The following is a 20,195-nucleotide window of genomic DNA, read 5'->3' on the forward strand; positions in this document are numbered from 1 at the left end:
CATCCGATGGTTCACTCCCCAACTGGCTGCAGTGGCTGGAGCTGCACCAAGCCAAAGCCAGGAGCCAAGAGCTTCTTCCAGGTCTCCTATGAGGGTGCAGGGGCCCAAGGACTTGGGCCATCCTCCACTGCTTCCCCAGGCCACAGCAGAGAGCTGGATCGGAAGTGGAGCAGCCAGGTCAAATGGGATGCCAGCACTTCAGACCAGGGCGTTAACCTGTTGCGCCACAGAGCTGGCCCCTAAAAAATCTTACTTGTTGTCTGGGTGTCCCAGTGGACAGCAGTTCTGTGAGGACAGTTCTGCTGTACTGCTGTATTCCCTCTTCGAAAACAGTGACTGTGTATGTCACTCAAGAAATATATTTTGAATAAACACGTGATAAATGGACAAACTGGAATAAGAACAGAAGAATGACATCAGGTTGCTGGGATACCAGGGAACTGGGGATGTTTAACCTAGAGATGGGAGGGTTTGGGAAAACATGTTCATTGTCTTCGAAACTATGCGGGGCTGTCACGTGTGGTCTCAGAGGCCGGGACTCACACTTGCCGCATGGGAATGCTTCCAGGCGGGGAATGCACCGCTTGGTGAGGCAGCCCTGTCTGCTACTGAATTGTTGAGCCAAAGAGTTTGTTTTTTCATTTTTTTCTTTTCTTTTTCTATTTTCTTTCCACAGAAAGTTACATTAAACTAACATTGATTTTCTTTGACTCACTCTCATTAATCTTTTCTCTTAAGTTCCACAGATTTTTTTTTTTTTTTTTTTGACAGGCAGAGTGGACAGTGAGAGAGAGAGACAGAGAGACAGAGAGAAAGGTCTTCCTTTTTCTGTTGGTTCATCCCGCCATGGCCGCTGTGGCCGGCGCACCGTGCTGATCCGAAGCCAGGAGCCAGGTGCTTCTCCTGGTCTCCCATGCGGGTGCAGGGCCCAAGCACTTGGGCCATCCTCCACTGCCTTCCCGGGCAACAGCAGAGAGCTGGCCTGGAAGAGGGGCAACCGGGACAGAATCCGGCACCTTGACCGGGACTAGAATCTGGGGTGCCGGTGCCGCAGGTGGAGGATTAGCCTATTGAGCTGTGGCGCCGGCCCACAGATTTTAAAAAAAATATATTTTATTTATTTACTTTAGAGGTAGAATTATAGACACTGACAGGGAGAGGCAGAGAGAGAGAGAGGTCTTCCATCTGCTGGTTTACTCCCCAAATAGCCATGATGGCTGGAGCTGTGCAATCTGAAGCCAGGAGCCAGGAGCTTCTTCTGGGTCTCCCAGGTGAGTGCAGGGGCCCAAGGACTTGGGCCATCTTCCACTGTTTTCCCAGGGCATAGCAGAGAGCTGGGTTGGAAGAGGAACAGCCGGGACTCGAATTGGCACCCATGTGGGATGCCAGTTCCACAGGTGGAGGATTAACCCACTGCACCACAGTGCTGGCCCCCACAGATAAAATTTAATCCCCTGTTCCCAACTAGATGAAATGAGACACTGAGTAGTATATTTAAGGAAATCAAAATGCAAAAAACTACAAGATTAAACAACACGCAAGACTCACAGAGTTAAACACACACACACACACAAAGAGAGAGACAGAGAGAGAGAGAGAGAGAGAGAGGTCTTCCTTCTACTGGACACTCCTCAGATGGCTGCCCTGACCGGAGCTGTGCTGATCTGAAGCTGGGAGCCAGGAGCTTCTTCTGAGTCTCCCTCTCAGGTGCAGAGGCCCAGGACTTAAGCCATCTTCTACTGGTTTCCCAGGCCATAGCAGAGACTGGGTCATAAGTGGAACAGCCAGGACTCAACCTGGCACCCAGATGGGATTCTGGCACTGCAGGTGGCAACTTTACCTGCTATGCCACAGCACCAGCCTTGCCCCTTCACTTCTGATCCAGCCCTCTGCTATGGCCTGGGAAAGTAGCAGAGGATGGTCCAAGTCCTTGGGCCCCTGCACCCACGTGGGAGACCAGGAAGAAGCTCGGGGCTCCTGGCTTTGGACCAGCCCAGCCCCAGGCCTTGTAGCCATCTGGGAACTGAACCAGTGGTTGGAAGATCTCTCTGTTTCTTCACTCACTCTCTGTAACTCTACCTTTCAAATAAAAAAAAAAAAAAGAATCTTAAAAAAAAAAAAAAGATAGAGCTGGTGCTGTGGCATAGTGGGTAAAGCCGCCGCCTGCAGTGCTGGCATCCCATATGGGTGCCAGTGTGTGTCCCAGCTGCTCCACTTTTAATTCAGCTCTGTCTGCTATGGCCTGAGAAAGCAGTGGAAGATGGCCCAAATGCTTGGCCCCTGCCAGGAGCCAGGAGCGTCTTCTGGGTCTTCCACGTAGGTGCAGGGGCCCAAGGACTTGGGCCATCTTCTACTGCTTTCCCAGGCCATAGCAGAGAGCTGGATCAGAAGTGGAGCAGCCTCTGCTATGGCCTGGGATAGAAGTAGAAGATGACCCAAGTGCTTGGGCCCCTGCACTCACTCACGTGGGAGACCCAGAGGAAGCTCCTGGCTCCTGGCTTCAGATCGGCAGAGCTCCAGGCATTGCAGCCATCTGGGGAGTGAACCAGTGGATGGAAGACCTCTCTCTCTGCCTCTACGTCTCTCTGTAACTCTGTCTTTCAAATAAATGAAATAAATCTTTAAAAAAAAAAAAAGAAGTACAGCAGCTGGGACTCGAACCGGTGCCCATATGGGATACCAACACTGCAGGTGGAAGCTTTACCTGCTACGCCTCAGCACCAGCCCCTCATTCACTCATCTTTTATTCATATAGTAATGCATTCTTAAATTCAGTAACTAGTTTATTGTCTATTATTTCCATATATTTTACTAAAAATCTGACTTTCAAATAAATAAGTAAATCTTAAAAAAAAGTAAAAGTTTCTACTGTGTATGGTATGGTGAACTCTTTTCTAAACTTCTCCGTGAAGTTGGAGTACCATATCTTTGCATTGTGAGTTGGGTCTGTGTTTTTTTTTTTTTAAGATTTGTTTATTCATTTGAAAGTCAGAGTTACACAGAGAGAGAAGGAGAGGGAGAGGGAGAGAGAAGTCTTCTGTTTGCTGGTTCACTCCCCAGTTGTCCTCAATGGCTGGAGCTGTGCTGATCTGAAGCCAGGAACCAGGAGCTTCTTCTGGGTCTCCCACATGGGTGCAGGGCCCCATGGACTTGGGCCAGCTTCCACTGCCTTCCTAGGTACATTAGCAGGAAGTTGGGTCAGAAATGGACAGTAGCCAGGACTCCTGGTACTGTGAGGTGCCATGCCAGTGTCACAAGCAGCCACTTAACCCATTGTGCCGCAGTGTTGACTCACCAAAACTTTTAATTGACACATAATAATTGAACAGATTTATGAGATACAGAGTAAATATGTATACTTGTATACAGTGTGTGATCAGATAACAATAATCATCATATCTGTCACCTCAAACATTCATAATTCATTTGTGTTGATAACATTCAAATCCTATCAGCTATTTTAGAATATAAGATTAATTGTTGTCAACCATAGTTATTCTACTGTGCTAACAGATGAGAGCTGGATTTCTGGATTGGAATACGTAGAAATTCTAAATACAGTGAGGGTGGGGCAAGACTGAGGCTACTCTGAGAGGCCTGTCATGCAGAGGTTCACTTCCGTAGTCCTTCAGTTATATGAAGGGCTAGGAAAGGAAATAGAGGTGTTTTGTTTTCTGGATTTTTTACACTGGATGTGTGAGTAATAACATCTGCCAGGAAATAAGAATAATAGCATCTTCAGGAAATGGTAATCGCTCTTCTTTCCTAATAAACTCATTTAGCATATCAATAACATTCTTTTTTTTAAAGGTTTAATTATTTATTTTTTTAATTTTATTTATTTATTTATTTATTTTTGACAGGCAGAGTGGACAGTGAGAGAGACAGAGAGAAAAGTCTTCCTTTGCTGTTGGTTTACCTTCCAATGGCCGCCGCGGCCTGCGCGCTGCGGCTGGCGCATCGCGCTGATCCGATGGCAGGAGCCAGGAGCCAGGTGCTTTTCCTGGTCTCCTATGGGGTGCAGGGCCCAAGCACCTGGGCCATCCTCCACTGCACTCCCTGGCCACAGCAGAGAGCTGGCCTGGAAGAGGGGCAACTGGGACAGAATCCGGCGCCCCGACCGGGACTAGAACCCAGTGTGCCGGTGCCGCTAGGCGGAGGATTAGCCTAGTGAGCCGCGGCGCCGGCCCTAATTATTTATTTTAAAGGCAGAGATACAGAGAGAGAGAGAAGGAGACAGAAAGGGAGAGAGAGGGAGATCTTCCATCCACTGGTTCACTCCCCAAATGGCCACAATGGCTGGGGCTGTGCCAGGCTGAAGCCAGGAGCCAGGAGCTTCTTCTGGGTCTCCCACACGGGTGCAGGGGCCTAAGCACTTGGGCCATCTTCTGCTGCTTTTCCAGGCCATTAGCAGGGCGCTGGATTGTAAACAGAGGAACCAGTGCACAAATTGGCATTCCAATATGGAATTCTGATGTCACAGGTGGTGTTTCAACCCACTGTGCCACAACGCTGGGCCTGGCGTGATGTTTTTAGTGGGTGCAGGAATGTCTCATTTTATTTCCCATATTTCCTTAAATAACCAGAGCAGCCACATCAGACCATTTACCATTCCCGGCACACAGCATACGTTTAGCCTCTTTGCCTCTGTGTTGTTACATCAGGCCAGAATCCATGTTGCTCACTCATTTAAAAAACATGTATTGGGGGGCTGGTGCTGTGGCATAGCGGGTAAAGCCACTGACTTCAGTGTCGGCATCCCATATGGGCGCCGGTTCGAGACCTGGCTGCTCCACTTCCAATCCAGCTCTCTGCTATGGCCTGGGAAAGTAGTAGAAGATGGTCTAAGTCCTTGGGCCCCAGCCCCTGCATGGGCAGCCTGGAAGAAGTTCCTGGTTCCTGGCTTTGAATTGGTATAGCTCCGGCTCTTGCGGCCAATTGGGGAGTGAACCATCAGATGGAAGACCTCTCTCTCTCTCTCTCTCTCTCTCTGCCTCTCCTCTCTCTGTGTAACTCTCACCTATAAATAAATAAATCTTAACACACACACACACACACACACACACGTATTGGATTTCTTTCTTTGCTCAGCACTACGCTGGGTGCCAGGATCACACAGGTAAATGTAAATCATGTTTCCCCTCCTCACCTACTGAAATTTCTCATTTTCTTCAAGGCCCAGATAAACTTTATGGCCTCTAAGTAGCCTTTCCTTGAGATCTCTTGCTTCTAATTATTCTCTTTTTTTGTTCCTTCTGTGGTAAAATGAACTGTCTTCTATGCCTCTTCTTCTAGACTGTGAGCTCTTGGAGAGCAACGTTTTGCCCTTTGCTTACTCCTCCAAGAGAGGTAGCTCTGCTTCGCATAGAACAGATTTCAGTGTCAGTTGGCTGAGTTGGAAGAAGAACGTGGTACAGAAACCTGAACCTCAGACTACCTAGCAGGAGCCAGAAAATCAAGGCATGCAAGTGAAACGGAAATGTGAGCGTACTTCAAAAAGTTTGTGGAAAGATGGGATGAAAAGATAAGCTTATTTTGCCACAAAAATGTTTGAATCCATGCTTAAAAATACAGTAAGCCAGGCCACCCAAAAGGAAGCTTTTAGAACATGCTGGGGACCTACTTGTTTAAATTCATTCCAGATTTGTTTATTTCTCATGTAAACTCCAATTTGAAGCTCTAATCATCCAGCTGCCAGGAGCTAGGATGAAGCCAGATATTCTAGGTCATTCTCTAGAAGAGGAATGCGACTTCCAGGACACTTGAGTTGTCCAACTGTCAGCTGTTGGGACCTAGGAACTTAGAATGGTGATTATCAGAGCTTACAGTAACTTAGAAACTAGGAACTTCCTCCCAGACATCGACTTGTCCAAGGCCACACAGCTGTGATTATTCACACGCCGGCAGCAGCGGCCATTGGAGGGTGAACCAACAGCAAAGGAAGACCTTTCTCTCTGTCTCTCTCTCTCACTGTCCACTCTGCCTGTCAAAAAAAAAAAAAAAAAAAAAGTCAGAAGTGAGGCCCGTGTTTAGACATAACGGGTTAAGCTGCTGGCTGCAGCACTGGCATGGGTATGAGTCCCGGCTGCTTCACTTCCGATGCAGCTCCCTGCTAATGCACCTGGGAAAGCAGAAGATGGCCCAAGTGCTTGGAGCCCTGCACCCATGTGGGAGATGCAGATGAAGCTCCTGGCTCCTGGCTTTGGCCTGGCCCAGCCTTGGCTGTTGCAGCCATTTGGAGAGTGAACCAGCAATGGAAAATCTCGCTTGTTCTCTCTCTGTAACTCTGCCTGTCTTGTACCAACTACCTGTGGAGCTTTGGCCTAATCGCTGACATTCACCCAGCCTTAGTTTCACCATGAGTGCAAGAGTGTTCAGTTCTAACCATTTGTAACTCTTCCTTTTTATTATTCCTCTGTAGACTTAGAGGAAGGTACTACGGAATTAACTTGATTGCTAACTTTGTTTGCTGCCCATTTATTTAAACAGCTATCACTTTATATACAGTCAAAATTATTTTCTTATTACCACTTTGTAACATCTTTCCTGAGATATAATTCACATCCCATAAAATTCATCTATTTCTAACCTAAATTCAGAATTGTGTGTCCATCACCATGATTTAAGTGGATACATTGCAAAATAAAATAAAATGCAATCTGCTTTTTAGGAACATTGTTATTGAAGCTTTTTCTCCTACTTTCCTGTCTGTGCCTGGTCATGCTTTATCTACCTATAGACCTCACTCTCCTGCCTCCACCCGCAGATTCCTCTGATTGCTTCAGTTTTAGTAGAAGAACGAAAGCATAAAGCCTAGGACACAAAGGCACAGGTCTGGGCCCTGGCCCTGCCACTTACTGCTTTACTTATTCTCCAAGAGCACATTTCCTCATCTACAGTGAGGAGAATCTGCACCTTACAAGATGTCAGTGAGTTTTAGGGGCTGGCGCTGTGGCTCACTTGGTTGATCCTCCGCCTGCGGTGCCGGCATCCCATATGGGCACCAGGTTCTAGTCCCAGTTGCTCCTCTTCCAGTCCAGCTCTCTGCTGTGGCCTGGGAAGGCAGTGGAGGATGGCCCAAGTGCTTGGGCCCTGCACCTGCATGGGAGACCAGGAGGAAGCACCTGGCTCCTGGCTTCAGATCGGCACAGCTCCAGCCATAGCGGCCATTTTGGGAGTGAACCAACAGGAAGACCTTTCTTTCTGTCTCTCTCTTTCACTAACTCAGTCAAAAAAAAAAAAAAAAAAAAAAGATGTCAGTGAGTTTTAAATGATAAATGCTCGTTCAAAATTCCCGAAACCATAAGGCAATATGTAGATGATTGCAACCACAGTAGATCACAGCATAACTTTTTTTACTTGTACATTTCTTCCCATTATTAGAACACCCTGCCTTCTTTTACTGCTAGTTGCATACACTTCACTGTTACAGGAAAACAGAGAACTCCTTGAGAAGGACTGTAATGTCTTAATCATTTTGCATCTTCCAGGGTACACAGCACAAAACCTTGTGTAATGTGTAAACATTGCTGGTAAACATTCACTGAGTGAGCAAATAAACTGATGATGTGAAACACAGAGGCCTTTTGCTTCGCTTTTGTTTTGTTTTTCACATGCCCGGCATCTGAAACTTCTTCCTCTATATGAACCTGTTTATTATTATTATTATTATTAAAGATTTATTTATTTATTTGAAGGGAAGAGTTACAGAGAGGTAAAGGGAAAGAGAGAGGGAAGTCTTCCATCTGCTGGTTCACTCTCCAGTTGGCCTCAATGGCCAGAGTTGTGCCAATCTGAAGTCGGGAGCCAGGAGCTTCCTCCAGGTCTCCCACGTGGGCACAGGGGCCCAAGCACTTGGGCCATCCTCCACTGCTTTCGCAGGCCATAGCAGAGAGCTGGATCGGAGGAGGAGCAGCTGGGACTTGAACCAGCGCCCATATGGGATGCCGGCACTGCAGGTGGTGGCTTTACCTGCTGTGTCACAGCGCCAGCCCCTCTATGTGAATCTTAATGGGAGACAGGGTCCTACTTTCCACAAGAGAAGCCAAAGGCACTTGCAGTTTCTCTTTCCCATGCCCCTTGCAGGTGAGGCTTGGTCATCTGGGGCTCCCACCGAAATGACTTAGAATTCTAAGGACTTAGAATCTTGGACAAATGATGTAAAGACACAGCAGACAAAGGAAAATTCATGAAGAGCAGTAACGTGCATTGGTGATGGGAGCTGGTGGTTCCAGATGTGGTATCCCTATAGAGACCATTCCTGTGATCCCTGGTTTCTGAGCTCAATTAGATGAACTTCCCATTGCCTGTGAGGATTTCTTGATAACCTTCTGATAAGTTTATTTACCCCTTACATTTCAGAGTTGGTTTCTGTTGCTTGCAACTAAGAATCTTGGCTTACTGCTGAGGCGAAAAAAAAAAAAAAAGATCAAAGGAAAAAAACAGAGACCTTAACTGTCTTCTTTGAACACTCTGTGTTGCTGCATTACTTCTGTCATTTAAAAATATGTTTTTAAAATAAATAACATGTATAGAAAAAGAGTAGAAAACAAAACTTCAAAATGAGGTTGGGGCCACATTGTCCACATCCTTGAACTCATTTTGAGAATTCTGAATTTAAGTAAGTAAGTATAGAAAATTTAACAAGCAGAACAATGACATGATCAGATTTATTTATTTATTTTCATTTTATTTGAAAGGCAGATAGATTTTTTTTGGAACATCTGCTTATATTAAATATGACAAAATATCAGTTTCAAATCAGGATAAAAAATTATGTATATTTGATCAAACTCAGTTCATAATACAGCAAAAGTGTGTAGAGAATAGTAATTCCTGCTATAGCATGTTTAGTCATTTGGCAACAGATAAAGTTGGTCGAAGAAAGACCAGGAAACTTTGTCTTGGGAGGATTAGAACCGAGGGGCTCCATAATCATCTGGCATTCGCTCGATGTTGTATCTGTGGTTAGAAATATACACGATAGGAACTCCAGGAATCTTCCGGATTCTTCGTTTTAGGTCCCGGTCAACTGTGGCCACAATGTAACACTTGTGCTGAGTCACTCTCTGGACTAGGCAGTCATCTGCATAGGTTCCTTTGTGTGCGCATGGTAATCTCTCAAATCTTGGATCCTTGGCAATCCTCAGTGCCACTCGATACTTCCGCCCCAATTCCTCAATTTATGCCATTACACAATCAGTTATACAAGGAATACACTTGGCATATAGACAATCCATCATTGATTGTATTAAGTCCAGTTTGGCTTTAATGGAAAAGTTGATAAAGTTGGTATCAACGAGGATGTGGTAAGGTGGGCCCAGCTGAGTGTTGTATTGGAAGAATAAGCAGGAAGGGTGCTGGGAGACTTCTCTTTCCTTCAGTGCACTGGGGTCCTTCTTTTCCTTCTTCTTAGGTTTTAATCTATCCTTTTCTTTAAGCCTCTCATCTCTTAGACTAAGCATCCGCTTCATGGTCGCATACTTCCTTGCTTTCTTTTGCTTCCCCATGCTCTTGCCGTACTCTTGCTTCTTCCGGAATCACCGACCCAGATAGATTTTTTTAACTTTTATTTAATGAATATAAATTTCCAAAGTACAGCTTATGGATTACAATGGCTTCCCCCCCATAACGTCCCTCCCACCTGCAACCCTCCCCTTTCCCTCTCCCTCTCCCCTTCCATTCACATCAAGATTCATTTTCGATTCTCTTTATATACAGAAGATCAGTTTAGCATACATTAAGTAAAGATTTCAACAGTTTGCTCCCACACAGAAACATAAAGTGAAAAATAATAGATGATTTTTTAAATGATGATGAAATCAGATCAGACCTATTGTCATGTTTAATCCCAGTGAGAGTCAAGTTGGGAATTGATAATTTCTTTCTTTCTTTCTTTCTTTTTTTTTTTTTTTTTTACAGAAGATCAGTTTAGTATACATTAAGTAAAGATTTCAACAGTTTGCACCCCCATAGAAACACAAAGTGAAATATACTGTTTGAGTACTCGTTATAGCATTAAATCTCAATGTACAGCACATTAAGGACAGAGATCCTACATGAGGAGTAAGTGCACAGTGACTCCTGTTGTTGACTTTACAAATTGACACTCCTGTTTATGGCATCAGTAATCTCCCTATGCTTCAGTCATGAGTTTCCAAGGCTATGGAAGCCTTTTGAATTCTCCGACTCTTATCTTGTTTAGACAAGGTCATAGTCAAAGTGGAGGTTCTCTCCTCCCTTCAGAGAAAGGTACCTCCTTCTTTGAAGACCTGTTCTTTCCACTGGGATCTCACTCACAGAGATCTTTCATTTAGGTCTTTTTTTTTTTTTTTTTCCAGAGTGTCTTGGCTTTCCATGCCTGAAGGGCAGATAGATTGAGAGAGATCTCCCATCCTCTAAATCACTCCCCCAGTGCCCACAAAACCAGGGCTGGTCCAGGAGGAAGCCAGGAGTGTGGAAATCAGTCCAGGTTTCCTACGTGAGTGACAGTGACTGCAGCACCTGAGCCATCACTTGCTGCCTCCCAGGGTGCACACTAGCAGGAAGCTGGACGAAGCAGTGTAGCCAGGACTTAAACTAGGCACCCATATGGGATACAGGCATCTGAAACTGTAACTTGACTGCTAATGCCAATCTTAGATGTGCTTTTTATTGCCATGTAGAAGATTATTTAGAATGCAGAGGGGGACAGGTGTTTGGTGCGGCAGGTAAGACACCATTTAGGACACTTGCATCTCATAATGGAGTCCTGGGTTTGAGTCTTGGCTCCATTCTCGATTCCAGCTTCTTGCTAATGCATACTCTGAGAGCCAGCAAGTGATGATGCCTCAAGTATTTGGGTCCCTGCCCTATGTGGGAGACCTGGATTGAGTTCCTGGCTCCTGGCTTCACATGGCCCAGCCCCAGCTGTTGCAGATGTTTAGAGAGTAAACCAGATGGAAGATCTCTGTCTGTCTGTTTCTTTGTTGCTGTCTCTCTTTCTCTTTCAAAAATAAAAACAATTTTTTTAAAGAACATGGAGATTAGAGACTAGGAGGAAACACAGGCAGTGGCTACTGCCTTGGTTCACAGAAAAGAGGGATAAATTTTCAGAATTTTAGAAGAGTGAAAGTCAGTCCCAAGTTGGGTTTTCTGGAAGTAGATGTAGAGATGGGGTTTGAGGTGCAAGATGTTTACTAGCAAGAGGAAGTGGGATTGGGCTGAAAGAGCAGTCAGTCTGCAGTGTAGACCTAGCAAAGACCCAGCAGGGGGTTCTGGAGTGAAAACTTCTCAGGAGGGTTGCTCAGCAGCTGGCCAGAATGGCTGGACCCTGCCTCGCTCAGTCCCCACGTGAGGGCGGTCCTTAGAGAGGACCTAGTGCAGGACTGTTCTCTACACCTGTGGCAGACACTGATGGAAGGAACTACAGCAGCTGGAAAGTCACTGCTAGCTTTACTCCCTGCAGCTGAAAGGCAAGTACCTCCTTGGAAGCAGAACCGTGTGGCCCACCTCTATGTCTGCCACAGAAAAGGGGGTGAACTATGTCTTGGATAAACTGTTGTGGAAAAGAGGGAATGGACTCCCCATGTGTGTTGTTTTGTAGGAATAAATAAAAGTTAACACCAGTGTCACCACATTTGTATGGTGTGATGTTAATTCTGCTTAACTGACAATAAACAACAGAAGAGAGACCCAGTTTGAGGTGAAAAAATAAATTTAATTTTGAACACTGATTTGGAAATGTCTTTAAAATATTAAGGTAGATATGGTTTTCAGGAATTAATACAAATGAAGGGTTTGGTGATTAGCAGACAAAGCTGTTTGAGATGACTCCAAAAAATTCATAGAAAGTTCACATTATCTTTTTTTAAAAGATTTATTTATTTATTTGAAAGCAGACTTACAGGAGGCAGAGACAAACAGAGAGAGAGAGAGAGAGAGAGAGAGAGAGAGATTGATCTTCCATCCGCTGGTTCACTCCCCAAATAGCTGCAATAGCTGGGGCTGGGCCAAGCAGAAGCCAGAAGCCAGGAACTCTATTTGGGTGGCCCATGTGGGTAGCAGGGACCCAACCACTTGGGCCATTATCTGCTGCCTTCTTAGGTGCAGTAGGAGGAAGCTGGATCCAGAGTGGAGCACCAGGACTCAGGACGTGAATGGGTGCTCTGATGTGGAACGCTGGTGTCACAGGCAGCAGCTTAACCTGCTGTGCCACAATGGCTCTCCCTACAATCTTTTTTTGTCTTGTTTTCAGAGGCTCACACACACACACACACACACACACACACAGAGGAGACAGAGAGAGAGAGGGAGACAAGCACAAAGAGAGCTCTCATCCACTGATTCACTCCCTAAGGCCCCCAATTACCAAGGCTGAGCCAAGCCCAAACCTAGAGCTCAGAACTCAATCTCGGTCTCCCATGCAGGTGGCAGGGACCCAATTACTTGAGCCCTCACTGCTACTTCTCAGGGTGTGTATTAGCAAGAAGCTGTAATTAGGAGTGGAGCGGGGACTCGAACTGAGGCACGCTGATATGGGATGCAGGCATCCCAGCTGGCAGCTTATCTAACTAGGCCAAATGCTTACCCTACATTAACTGTTTTTAATTTTTATTTTTAAAATTTGCTTATTGTCATTTATTTGAAAGGCTGGAGGGGGAGGGAAGAGAGAGAGAGAGAACAGTATCTTCTATCTTTGTATTTCTTAAATACCTACAACACCCAGGGCTGGGCCTGCCTATAGCCAAGAGCTCAGAACTCTTTTTTTTTTTTTTTTAAAGATTTATTTATTTATTTGAAAGCAGAGTTACAGAGAGGCAGAGGCAAACAGAGAGAGAGAGAGAGAGAGAGAGAGAGGTCTTCCATCCACTGGTCAACACCAGATGGCTGCAATGGTCAGAGCTGCACAGGTCCGAAGCCAGGAGCCAGGAGCTTCCACACATGAGCGCAGGGGCCCAAGCACTTGGGCCATCCTCTACTGCTTTCCCAGGCCATAGCAGAGAAGCTCAGAACTCAATTCAGGTCTCCCATGCAGGTGGCAGGGACCCAAATACTTGGGTTATTACTTTCCAGAGTGCACCACAGAAGGAAGCTGGAGTTGGGACTGGAACCCAGACACTCCAGTATGGGATTTGAGTATCCTATGTGGTGTTGTAAGCTGCTGTAAAATGCTGCCTCCCATATTATCTTTTCTTCCTTCCATCCTTTTTTAACAAATATTTATTTATTTGAGAGGCAGAATTATAGACAGAGAGAGGGAAAGACAGAGAGAGAGAGGTTGTCCTTCCTTTGGTTCACTCCCCAAGTGGCCACAACAGCCGGAGCTGAGCAGATCTGAAGGTAGGAGCCAGGAGTATCTTCTGGGTCTCCCATGTGGGTGCAGGGGCCCAAGAACTTGGGCCATCTTCTGCTGCTTTCCCAGGCCATAGCAGAGAGCTGGATCAGAAGTGGAGCAGGTGAGACACGAACTGGTACCCCTATGGGATGCTGGTGCCACAGGCAGAGGCTTAACTCACTACACCACAGCATCAGCCCCTCCTTTCATCCTTTTAAAAAAGACTAATTTACTTTATTTGAAAGAGCTACAGAGAGAGAGAGAGAGAGAGAGAGAGAGAGAGAGAGAGTCTGAGAGATCTATTCATTGGTTCACTCCCCAAATGACTGCAATGGCCAGAACTGGGCCAGGCCAAAGCCAGGAGCCAGGAACTTCATCCAGATCTCCCACATAGGTAGCAGGGGCTCAGGCATTTGGGTCATCCTCCACTGCTTTCCTGGGCACATTAGCAGGGAGCTGGGTTGGAAGTGGAGCAACTGGGACATGAACCAGCGCCCATATGGGATGCCAGCATCACAGGCAGCAGCTTTATCCACTATGCCACACCACCCCCCATTATCTTTTAATTCCACTCTTTCCATTACCTTTTGAACCTCCCTCATATTTATTAAGCATACACATATTATTTTACATATTTTATTTAATACTCGTAACACCTTGATGAGGTAGGTATTATTTTTCTTATACCTTTTGTGTCTACTGTATTCTACCTTTTGTGAATGAAGAAACTGAGACTATAAGAAATTTTTATTTTATTTTATTTTTTTGACAGGCAGAGTGGACAGTGAGAGAGACAGAGAGAAAGGTCTTCCTTTTGCCGTTGGTTCACCCTCCAAGAGATTATAAGAAATTAAATGCCTAGCTCAGAGAAGTGAAATTTGAGAGTTATGGCAAAGCACATAGTCTTTTTTTTTTTTTTTTTTTTTGACAGGCAGAGTGGACAGTGAGAGAGAGAGAGACAGAGAGAAAGGTCTTCCTTTGCCGTTGGTTCACCCTCCAATGGCCGCCGCGGCCGGCGCGCTGTGGCTGGCGCACCGCGCTGATCCGATGGCAGGAGCCAGGTACTCATCCTGGTCTCCCATGGGGTGCAGGGCCCAAGCACTTGGGCCATCCTCCATTGCACTCCCTGGCCACAGCAGAGAGTTGGCCTGGAAGAGGGGCAACCGGGACAGAATCCGGCGCCCCGACCGGGACTAGATCCCAGTGTGCCGGCGCCACAAGGTGGAGGATTAGCCTAGTGAGCCATGGTGCCAGCCAGCACATAGTCTTAAAAATAAAATTAAGCTTTTTCCCTCTCTCTCCCTCCCACCATCCCTCCCTTTCTCCCTCTCTATTTCTTCCTCTCTCCTCCTCTCCCTCTTTCCTCTTTTTCCCTCTCTCCCTCTTCCTCTGTCTCCCTGTCTCCCTCCTCTCTCCCTTTCATAAAAAAATAAAAAATAAATAAATAAAATAAAAATTATATTGCTTCTCCAAGGAAACCACCACAGAGAGGTGGTTTTTGAAGCATGGAAGACAGCAGGTCACCCAGAGAGGGTAGAGTTTAAAGGCGAAGAAAAGGAGCCAAGAAATGGAATTCCATTTCCAAGGTGAATTAAGTAAGGTAACAAAAGAGTAGCCAGAATCATCTTTAGAAATTCCAGAAGGATCTCAGAAGTTAGGGTGAAAGGGAGTTCCAGGCTACACAGTTGCAGGTTTCACTGACAGAGGTTACGAGGGGTCTTAGAGCAGTTTACAGAGCAGTCAGATGGCAGTGGATTGAAGAGTGAGAAAGGAGGTGGAAGCAAAGGCCACTTTTCCAGAAGTTTCGCAAAGTAGAGGAAATGATGATGTCTAAATGAGGAATTTATTGATATTGTTATTAATTAATAATTTGCTGGTTCCATATCACTTGGGTTTTATACCTCCACAATTGGTCTGATTCCTTCTTCCTACCTCTGCCATACCAGTGTCCCTTCCCAAACACATCTGGTAGCTCTGAATGCTGTTTATGTTGCGTGTGGACGACTTGTTTTCGTTGGTTCTGTGCTCTGAATGCCTCAGGTGAGTCTGTCTTGGAGGGTGGGACATAGACCCCTGCCCCAATTCCATCATCTGTTTACCACGAAGAGAGACAAGTGTTCACTTCTCAGAGCAATTCAGCCAAAACATGCGAATTCTTAGGTTCTTAGCAATCCAGGTACTTTGTCCAGTTTGCCTCCTGCCTACTTTTCCCAAACCCTTGGTGGGCAGATCTGGGAGAAGAAAGGAGTGGCCAATCTAAACCTTCTGGGATAAGCTGTCCCAGCTAGAGAGTCCGTCTGGCTTCGCAGTGAGCTGAGACCTTCCTTTGCCAGCCCTGGACAATCCAGCTTTTTCTCAGGAGGGGCTGGAGAGCCATTAACATCGCCGCTGTCCACCCGTGCACAGGAAGATGCCGACGGCCACGCCAGCGATGATCAAACTGCCCACCAGCACGCCCAGCACTAGCGAAGTGTAGGAGCGGCCTGTTTGGCTCCCTGCAGAACACGTGGAGAGTTAGCCTGAGGAACAGACCCCAAGGGGTCCCTGCCCCAAAGGAAAGGGGAAAGTTCACCGGCAACTTCAGCTGGGTGTCCTCTGTCCCCAGCCCCCAGGCCTGGCCTCTGCTGACGGACGCATCCAGCCTTCAGGGCCATCCATTTGCCCGGACCCCGGCACCTCCACCCCCGGCACCCAGGCAGGCCCCTATTCCCCTCGTACCTTTCAAGATTCCCTCAGCCAAGTGCTGGTGCACATACTGCACACACGTGTCCTCCAGGAAGTCCCGCAGCTCATACCGAGTTTGGTTGTAGCTGTTGAGCTGCTTCAGGGTGAAGGTGATCACACTGGAGGGGGTCTGAGGGCCCGCCTCCCACAAGGCCGTCTCCGGCCGGAAACTCACGAAGGAGCTCTCGTTCACGGCCACTTTGAAGAAGACGTGGGCCCTGGAGCCCTCAGCAGGCAGCTCGCAGCCCAGGAAGCAGCGGACAGTCAGAGGAACTGTGGGTGGGGGAATCAGACTCAGGGGGACTGTGGCGTGGGGGGGTGCCCGGTGCCCTGGGGATGCCACATGGTGGGGAGGGCGCCAGGGTGGGCTGTGGGGACTGGGAGGGAATGACGGCGGCGGGGGCTTTGAGAGGAGAATCTGGGGTCTTGGAGGGGAAGGAGTGGGAGGCTGTGAGGGGGTGCTGTGAGCAGGGCCGCCGGCCTGCATGAGGAGAGGTGGCTGGGGGCTGAGGGTGAGATGCCCAGGCTGGGCGTGAAGGGAAGGCATTGGAGGACTGCGAGGGCAGTCCCAACAGTGTGTGCCCCACTCCCTGAGCGAGGACACCCGCTCCCCTAACTCCCACCCAGGAGCCTCCGAAGGCCAAGGCACCGCCGCCGGGCTCCTCGGAGCAGCCCCGGGCCACGTGAGGCCCCGCCCACTCCCACTCCCACGCCCCGCCCCGCCCCCGCGCGCCCTCTCACAGGCCACGCGCCGCTCCCGGTGCACCAGCATGACCAGGCGGTGGAAGTGCTGCAGGTACTGCTGGAGGCGCCGCTCCGTGAGCGCCCAGCTCTCCGGCTCCTGAAGGGGCTGTAGCTGCAGGATCGTGGTGTTGGTGCCTGGCCCTTCCAGCGTGTGTGTCAGGTGCCCGCCCAGCGACGCGTTGCCCTGGTGCCACACGTGGTAGGGATCGCGGAAGTAGGAGACGTGGAGCATGTGGAGCTTCTGCGGGCCTGGGGGCCGAGTCAGCACGTTGCAGCCGGCGGCGGGCCGCGGGAGATAATGACCCCCTCTGCGCTCGCCTGCCGTCTCCGTCCCTGTAACCTCCCTCCCTCCTTCCCTCCTGCCATTACCTGTGTTTTACAGAGGCGGAAACTGTGGCCCGCACTGGAAGAGACGCTCCTCGCCCCCCACCCCCACCTTGGTCAACAATTCCTGAGCCACAATGGACTCCTGATATCTGTCCAAGTCTCTCTGTTCTCTGCCACAGCTCTGCTCTAGGCCTGGTCAGTTCTTATCTGGACTAAGGGTCCCACCTCGCCAGGGTCCTGATTTCTCAGTTTTATCTCCTTTAGTCCCGCCTCTCCCAGGGATCAGAGCACGACCTCCTACTTAGCGTCCTCAGTGACACCCCCCCCCCCCACGTACTCCCCCCATCAAAAACAATTAATCTCCATCAAGTGCTTATTATGCCCTGGGCACTGTGCCTTACACACATTATTATTATCTTATTTGTGCCTTCTCCCCAACTGCTTGATGCAGTGGCTGCTATCATTAGCCCCAGTCTACACGGCAAGCCAGGGCTAAGATGGTGTAGGCAGCGGGAGCCTAGTGCGCAGCCCTCTGCTGTCTCTGTCCCCAGAATCCAGCGCAGTGGTGTCAGCCCAGCATCCAGGGACCCAGCCCAGCTGTGTTTTCCGCCCTCTGCCCTGTGGTGCTTGGGTTCAGTACCCTCCTCGGGGTTTCTCATGCTGCCTTTTGGGAGATATCTCAAGGTTGCTCTGCCTCCTTTTTTTCTGTCTGGCAAACTTCTTTCCGCACTTCAAGCCTCAGCCTGATTGCTCTCTCCCCTTGGAGAACTTTCCCTGGTGCCGGTCCTCTTTCTCCTCCCAGACACCGTGGGGCTGATCCCAGACTGCTTTGTGGAGGTTCCTGGTGATGGTCTTCAGACATACACAGGCTGCCCTCGCCTCCTGCAGGCGATGGAACCGGGTCTGCCTGTCTCTGCCTGCTATACCTGAGCTGGTGCCCATATAATATCTGAATGAGTTGTAAATCTGTGTGGGTGAGTCTTGTCGGGGTTTGCATTCGAGTTGTGCTGTGTGTCTGCTTGTGTGAGAAAGTTTGTGTGGATAACTCTAGACGCTGTTCCGTGACCCAGTTTCCACCTTTGTGAAATGGAGTTAATATTACCCTTCTTGTGGGATTCTGTGGGGGGTTCGATGACTCAATGCATGTTTAAGCCTACTTCTAAAGTTCATGGAAAATGGAATTAAAAGATAAGTTTAATTTGGTGCAAAAATTTATTGAAATCCATGCATGTGAGGGCCCTTCAAACAGTTCATGGAAAGGAAGTATCATGAAGAAACTAGGCATGGATTTTTTTTGGGGGGGGGCACCAAAATAAACTTATTTTTAAATTCCATTTCCATGGACTTTTGGAAGTGCCCTGGTATTAACCACAGTGAGCACCCATTGCATTCTGGTTGTTGTTCCCTCGTGTAAGTGGGGACCCTGAAGCTCAGGGATTGTGGGTGAGGGGGAGGAGCCACTGTGCAGTCGTCTTGCAGGGCACCAGCTCCCCTCGCCCAGGCTCCTTGATACCCCACGGGCCTCCTGCTGGTCACAACTCCTCTCTCCCGGCCCCGGTTCCACTTTCCCAGCTGCGGGTAGCCTTCCTCGGTCTTCCCCGGTCACCCCTTCTGCCTCAGCTATCACCCCCCAGTCTTTCCGCAAGTATTCGCCCAGTCTCCTGGCATCTTCCCATTCCCCCATCTCCCTTCTCCTCTCCGAGTCTCTTCCTCTCGACATCACTTACCCTGTCACCAGCACCCACGGCTCTCCCTCTCCAGACTTCACCCCCTCTCTCCCCTCTCCCTGAGACCAGCACCTTCACCCTTCCCCACGGCTGCCTTTTCCATTCTCCTCCCGTTTCCCCAGCCTCCTCCAGTCCCCCCCTTCCCGGGAGCTTAGCTGGACTTCCTCACCTTGGCTTTGGGACGGACGCCGCCTGCCCTATAGAGTGAGCCAGCCAGCTGCATTCAGTCACCGTGGGATAAGCTCTCCTCCGCTCTTACCCATGCGCCCAAATAGACTGAAAGTCTCCAGAACCTTCCCCAGGCACAAGTGCCCCCGACTCACCATCTGAGGCTTCCTGGCTACAAAGGGCCCGGCCGGGCAGGAGCAGCAACAAAGGCAGCAGTGTTGTCAACATCCTGGCGCTGGAGTCCTTGATCCCACCTGGGCTCCTGACTTGGGCAGGCTGAGGGCGCCGCTGGCGGCAGCACAGGAAGAGCAGCGCGGGGACTGCCTGGGAGGGGCGGAGGCTGAGCGGGAGGATGGAAGCAGGCCAGGGAATGGGAAGAGGAAGAGGGTGTCCAGCTTATAAAGTGTTATTCCTCCTCGGTCTCATTTCCTAGTCGGGGGCTGGGCTCTCTCCAGCCCTCCCTCGGCTCCGCCCTGCCTCGCCTAGACCTGCCTTTTCCCTTCCCCAGGGCTGCTTCTGAGGAAGAGCAGGGAGCAGAAAAGGGGGCGAGGGCTGATGAGAAGTCCTGCCCACGCTGAGTCAGGGGGTGGGGCATCTGCTTTCCACTTAGGACAGACTCCAGGGCCTGGAGACCTGCAGGTCGCTGACGGGGAAACTGAGGCCCCCAGAGGTGCGGAGACTCGCCCAGGGTTTATAGATCGCGGGGAGAAACAGATCGAGGATCAGAATTTCAGCATATTGGCTGCGTTTTAGCAGAATGTTAAGTAAATGGCAGTGACACAGTCAGGAGTCTTGCTCTCAGAACTAATAAAGAAATGAGTCTGAAGCAGCTCATCGCAGCGCTGTTTATAATAAGAGAGAATTATGAGCAATCTGTGTCGCTCTCAGTAGAGAATTGGTTACATAAAGCAGTATTTTTCAAACTGAGGTCATCACCTATTAGTGGACAATGAAAACAATTAGGCAGATCGTGATTAGCATGCTTTCTAAAAAAATGAGATAGAATGGAATGAAAAATTTCAGTGTATCACCCTTAGTAAGGGTAAGCATTACTTCATGAAATTCTCATAGTTGTTTAGTCGTATATGTGTGTGTGTTGGCTTTGTACATGTATGTTTCTATGATGGGTTTTGGAAAGCAGTGTAAAAAAATATTTTTTTAAAAATGTTTATTTTCATCCACTTGAAAGG

At 48.4% G+C, this 20,195-nt stretch overlaps 1 protein-coding gene and 1 pseudogene across 2 annotated transcripts; both read right to left on the reverse strand.

The window, feature by feature from the left end:
* Positions 1-8,782: 8,782 nt before the first annotated feature.
* On the reverse strand, positions 8,783-9,544 carry LOC100344395 (rRNA-processing protein FCF1 homolog pseudogene; annotated as a pseudogene). Its single transcript, XR_016216603.1, has one exon. The product of XR_016216603.1 is annotated as an rRNA-processing protein FCF1 homolog pseudogene (transcript).
* A 5,595-nt stretch (positions 9,545-15,139) lies between these two features.
* PROCR (protein C receptor) lies at positions 15,140-19,552 on the reverse strand. Its single transcript, XM_002710785.6, has 4 exons — positions 19,161-19,552; positions 16,781-17,032; positions 16,034-16,312; positions 15,140-15,810 (listed from the first exon to the last, which is right to left on the reverse strand). Exons 1-4 carry the CDS (start codon positions 19,231-19,233, stop codon positions 15,692-15,694), a joined length of 723 nt encoding a protein of 240 aa, XP_002710831.1. The 5' UTR covers positions 19,234-19,552; the 3' UTR covers positions 15,140-15,691.
* Between the last annotated feature and the right edge of the window lie 643 nt (positions 19,553-20,195).

Source organism: Oryctolagus cuniculus, chromosome 11, assembly GCF_051225735.1.
Source record: "Oryctolagus cuniculus isolate XC-2025 breed Fujian yellow rabbit chromosome 11, ASM5122573v1, whole genome shotgun sequence".
Lineage (NCBI taxonomy): Eukaryota > Metazoa > Chordata > Mammalia > Lagomorpha > Leporidae > Oryctolagus > Oryctolagus cuniculus.